General features: G+C 42.2%; 1 protein-coding gene across 1 annotated transcript in view; it reads right to left on the bottom strand.

Moving 5' to 3' along the window:
* Nucleotides 1-5,000, bottom strand: part of LOC101859381 (tyrosine kinase receptor Cad96Ca) — a gene marked incomplete at both ends in the record, with an annotated part of 35,313 nt that overhangs the window by 5,015 nt on the left and 25,298 nt on the right. Inside the window, 2 exon segments of the mRNA XM_005091359.2 lie at nt 110-220; nt 3,759-3,924. Of these exon segments, the coding sequence (XP_005091416.2) occupies nt 110-220; nt 3,759-3,924 (277 nt within the window).

The following is a 5,000-nucleotide window of genomic DNA, read 5'->3' as shown; positions in this document are numbered from 1 at the left end:
TTCAACCAGTAGCACTGCCCTGGTCGGGGAAACACCTTGACCAACAACAACAGCAACAACACCACCAACAACAACAACAACAACAACAACAACAGCAACAACACCTCACCGTGTGTGGTGTAAGAGCCCACAAGCCTGATAACATTGGCGTGTGCCGGCAACATCTTGAGAACCTCCAGCTCCGCCGTGAAGAAATGACGCTCTTTCTCTGATGCCTCGCCTGGGGGAACCAACCAGGGAACCATAAGAATGATGATTATAACAATAATAATAATAATAATCTTATTACAATAGATAGAGCTAAGCTCGTTTGTGGGGTCAGTAAACATTCTTTACACAAATGCCCATAAAATCTACAAAAATATGATTCAGACAAGAATTGTCCCAAAGCGTTACATGGGCATATTTTCAAAGTTTGGAAACTATCTTTTGATTTTTCAGGTTTGATGGTTTTTCCTGTAAATCAAAGCCCTCAGACGTTTTTACTCCGCCACTAGCCGTTTCATATTTTACTGGGGACAACTTCCGTTTCATATTGTGCTTCTTCGTGCCAAGTTGCACATCTTATCAAGATGCATTCAACCAACTTGGATTGCTTGATGCTGACACTGAGAAAGATGCAGCAATGCAAGAAGCATTTTCCATAAGATTTGGACCCCAGTTACGTCTTGCCTTTACAACCAGGAGTGAAGGCTGACTTGCTTGACAGGGTAATCAAAGTGAGATGGGACCAGATAGGGCATGGAGATATCACACAAGAATCTTACTCGATGCGGCAACGTTGAGTTGTGAATGAAAACAAATTCTGAATTCATGTAGTATGCATGTTCAACCGCTAAAATAATCGGAAAAGTATCTCATTTCATTAAATATTTACTCCCACAAACATTACATTTTTTCTTTAGATGTGAGTACACAAACACAAAGCAAAGAAGCAGAGATGTCAGTTCTACATGTAACACCAGTGTGTCTAAACTCTTTGGTTAAACATTACAATTATTAATTTTTATTTCACATTTGGCTGTTTTTGTCTAGCGTTTCGCGGCCTGGAGCCGATGTCATAATCGAGGTCACGATCAGATTATAGGACGGTAAAAAGTCGAGGAATAAAAACAAGAATTAGGAGTTAATTCCCCTCACATCTGTGAGGTAGACTCGACCAGTGTAATAGTTCACTTACATAATCAGTGCTTGTGACTGCTTATAACTGTGGCCCGAAAGGGGTGAACAGGGTATAAGTGGCAATGAAACAGCTTTGAGTGCTGTATGCATGTTCCCGTTAACTCTTTAGGTAGACTCTTCCAGCCTCACTGTAAGCTTACTTAATCAAAGCTTGTGACTGCTTATTGAGTGGCCCAATAGGGGTGAACAGGCTATTTCTGTGGCAATGAAACCGTTTTGAATGTTCGGCATACTGTTCATTGGTGATTATGAACGTCTTTTTACATAATTTAATTTATGAGGTTTACGTCTGTGGGTGAATTTGACTGTGACAATGTTTCAAAATTAGGAAGGGAAACAGTGATTATTTGATTGTATAGACGCTTCGCCACTGTTTTCAACCATTCTCATCTATTGCCACCCAGCTGATCCTCTCTCATTTTGGCACAAGTACAAATTGGAACTGTGCCGGGACATCATGATGAGAGACAAGGTCACAGAGTTGAATCCGCAGATTGAGAACCAAGTGTTGCTACAACTTCAGCACATTCTTGATAATGATGGGTTGGATCTGCATAAAGACTTTCAGCTGCCGCCTGCAGAACTCAGTCACGTTGAGGGAGAACAACCTAGAATTGTCACGAGGAGTTACATTTTGACATAGACAACCTACCGAATGGCATCATGCAGAAGAGTTAACGCTCAGATGCTACTGGATCGCTAACAATGACATAGACAACCTGCGAGAGAAGGTGAGTCAAGAGTGCCCAAAGCTTAATGATGAACAAAGAGTCGTGTAGGATGCTGTGATAGAGTCAGTTGTACAGAAGCAAGACAAGATATTTGCCCTGGAGGCAAGTGGAAGGACTGGGAAAAACCCACACTATATAAACCTGATTCTTGCGGCTGTCCGTTCCTTTAAGAAGATCGCCCTTGCTACAGCTCTGTCAGGCATTGCAGCAACTCTGCTCTCAAATGGCAGAACATTACACAGCAGATGCAAAATACCCCTGTGTGTGAATGAACAGTCCATGTGCAGTGTGAGTCCCCGAGATGCCAGTGGTACTTTATTACGCCAAACAGAGCTGCTCATCATTGAAGAAGTACCGATGGGCCACAAACACATCTTTTAGTTTAGTTTAGTTTAGTATGGAGTGTTACGGCACTCGCAACTGCATAAGGTCATATGAGCGCGCGAAACACAAGTTAGTTTTATTCGAAAAAGTTCACTGTGTGGCTGGGCTCGGGTCTTTGAAGCCATAGACTGAACACTTCAAGACATATGTGGGAATAACTCTCTGTTTGGTGGGCTAACTGTGCTGATTTCGGATGACAGGATCCAAATACTACCAGTAGTTCGCCATGGCTCAAGATCACAGAAAATCAACGCAACCCTGAAATCATCATATCTGTGGGAGCATGTTAATGAGCTCCGACATACAAGAAACATGGGGGTTTTGCTTACAGGTGAGACTGCTGATTTCTCCAACTATCTACTGAACATTGATGATGGCAAACACAACATACGCAAGCAAATCGGGGAGTTTGCGATAAAACTGCCACATGACATCACAGTGAACAGCGAACGAGAGTTGATAAATTTTGTCTTCGGTAACTTGCAGTCTAACACAAATCCTGAGTGGCTGGCTTCCCGCTGCATCATCTGTCCCACCAACACAGAAGTAGACAGAATCAACAACCTGATCACGCAGTCCTTTCCCAGAGAAGAAAAAGTCTACAGGAGCAGTGATTCGGTGGGGAAAAAATGAACACCAATACCCCATCGAATTTATCAATTTTCTATGTCCGTCAGGTAGGCCACCCCACTAACTGACATCGCGGAAAGACAGCTTTGTCATGTTGCTGAGAAATCTAGATCCCACAAACGCCACTGCAACGGGACTCAATATGTGGTTCACCACCTTCATCAACATGTTATTGATGCTGTCGTTGCTTGCTGTCCACAGGCCGGAAAGAGACTTTTCATCCCAAGGATTTCCCTCATGCCTTCAGACAACATATTATTTCCCTTTCATATGCCACGGAAACATTTTCCGGCTAGACCTGCTTTTGCAATGACTGCCAACAAAGCTCAGGGACAGACTTTGAAAAGGATAGGGGTTTCTTTACAGGGCGATTTTTTTTCCCATGGACAATTGTATGTCGCGATAAGTCGTGTTGGGTCCAGGGACTCTATTAGGATACATGCAAACAGACCTGCTGCCCAGGACGGAGTTCCAGATGGCGCATATACCAGCAATGTTGTCTACACAGAGGTCCTACGGCAATGAATCAGGTAACGGTACACGTACAAACATTTTATCTTGGGCTTTCCTATCACAATATCACAGTTCGTAGAACGGGTCTGTGTATAGTAATAGTAATAATAATAATAACGATCTCTTTGAAACTTTCAGTATTTCTCAAAAAATCAATTTGGCAGACTGCTATGTAAAGCGTACGGATCGGATTAACGAGTAAATTTCCTCTTTGGAAAGTGGTGGCACAGAGTTCCCCACATAGTATGGATACAATAGTAAAACACGACGTATGGATAGGGTTAAACGAACAAACAAAAGTAAAAGGGTCTTACTCACCTTGCAGTTTCTTAATGATGACCCTCATGACCTCTGTGGAGCCGGGCGACCTTCGCATGCGACCTTTCCAGACCTCGACAAATGCCCCTTGCCCCACCTGCTCCAGAAGACGGACATCTTTGCGGGGAATCTCCCAGCTCATCTTGAGACGTGAGTACTCCGTGGGCTGGGAAAAAATTAGAATTGTGAAGCAGGCTGACAAAATGAGTTACTGTTTAAGTAATAGTTTTACGGCACTTGCAACACAATAAGGTCATATAAGTGCCGAAGATTAGAGGTGTTACAAAAGAGTAACAAACACAAAATAGAAGGAGAGGAGAAACGGATGATAGATGTTTGATAGGAAAGAAGGAGCAAACCACACCAGAGCACCCGGCAACCACCCTCACAAAATGAGTCCCTTCTCATATTTGAACCCTATGGAAATAAATACATTACTCTTATAGGTGAAGTTTTTACAATTTATAAGTGTGAAATAACAAAAGCACTTAAAGAATATGACATCAATAGAAAATCTACAAATTTGACCTAAGTGTCGATTTTTGGCCAATATCTCCATTTGTGGATTACGAGAAGTAACTCATTTTGCAGCACACCTCACAACAGTTTGATGTTTTGGTAAGAGTTTTACGGCACTTGCAACACAATAAGGTCATATAAGTGCCGAAAATTAGAGGTGTCACAAGAGAGTAACAAACATAAAAAAGAAGGAGGGTAGATAGAGACGATAGATTTTTTATAGGAAAGAAGGAGCAAACCACACCAGAGCACCCGCCAACCACCCACCCAACAACCGTTCATGTTTTATGATTTATACATTTTTACTGATAATGTTTGGGTCATCTGGGAAGGTGGGCTGCTCTGGGTTCTTTTTAGTAATCGTTTTATGGCACTTGCAACCCAATAAGGTCATATAAGTGTCGAAGATTAGAGGTGTTACAAGATAAGTTTATAGTTTTAGTAATAAAAAAATTTATGGCAATTGCAACACAATTAGGTCATATAAGTGCCGAAGATTAGAGATGTTACAAAAGAGTAACAAACACATAAAAGAAGGAGGAGAGATCAGGACGATAGGTGTTTGATAGGAAAAAAGAAGCAAACCACACCAGAGCACCCACCACCCACCCACCAGAACTTTGTAAATCTGAGGTAGCGACACTGTAACAAGACAACCAGCACAGAGAGAGACAATGGGAATGGCACAGGCCTACAACACTGCATGCCAAGCAGGACTAGTCT

The sequence above is a fragment of the Aplysia californica genome, unplaced genomic scaffold (assembly GCF_000002075.1).
Source record: "Aplysia californica isolate F4 #8 unplaced genomic scaffold, AplCal3.0 scaffold00028, whole genome shotgun sequence".
Classification (NCBI taxonomy): domain Eukaryota; kingdom Metazoa; phylum Mollusca; class Gastropoda; order Aplysiida; family Aplysiidae; genus Aplysia; species Aplysia californica.
The sequence above is the reverse complement of the archived record's forward strand: the minus strand, read 5'-3'. Positions and strand labels throughout refer to the sequence as shown.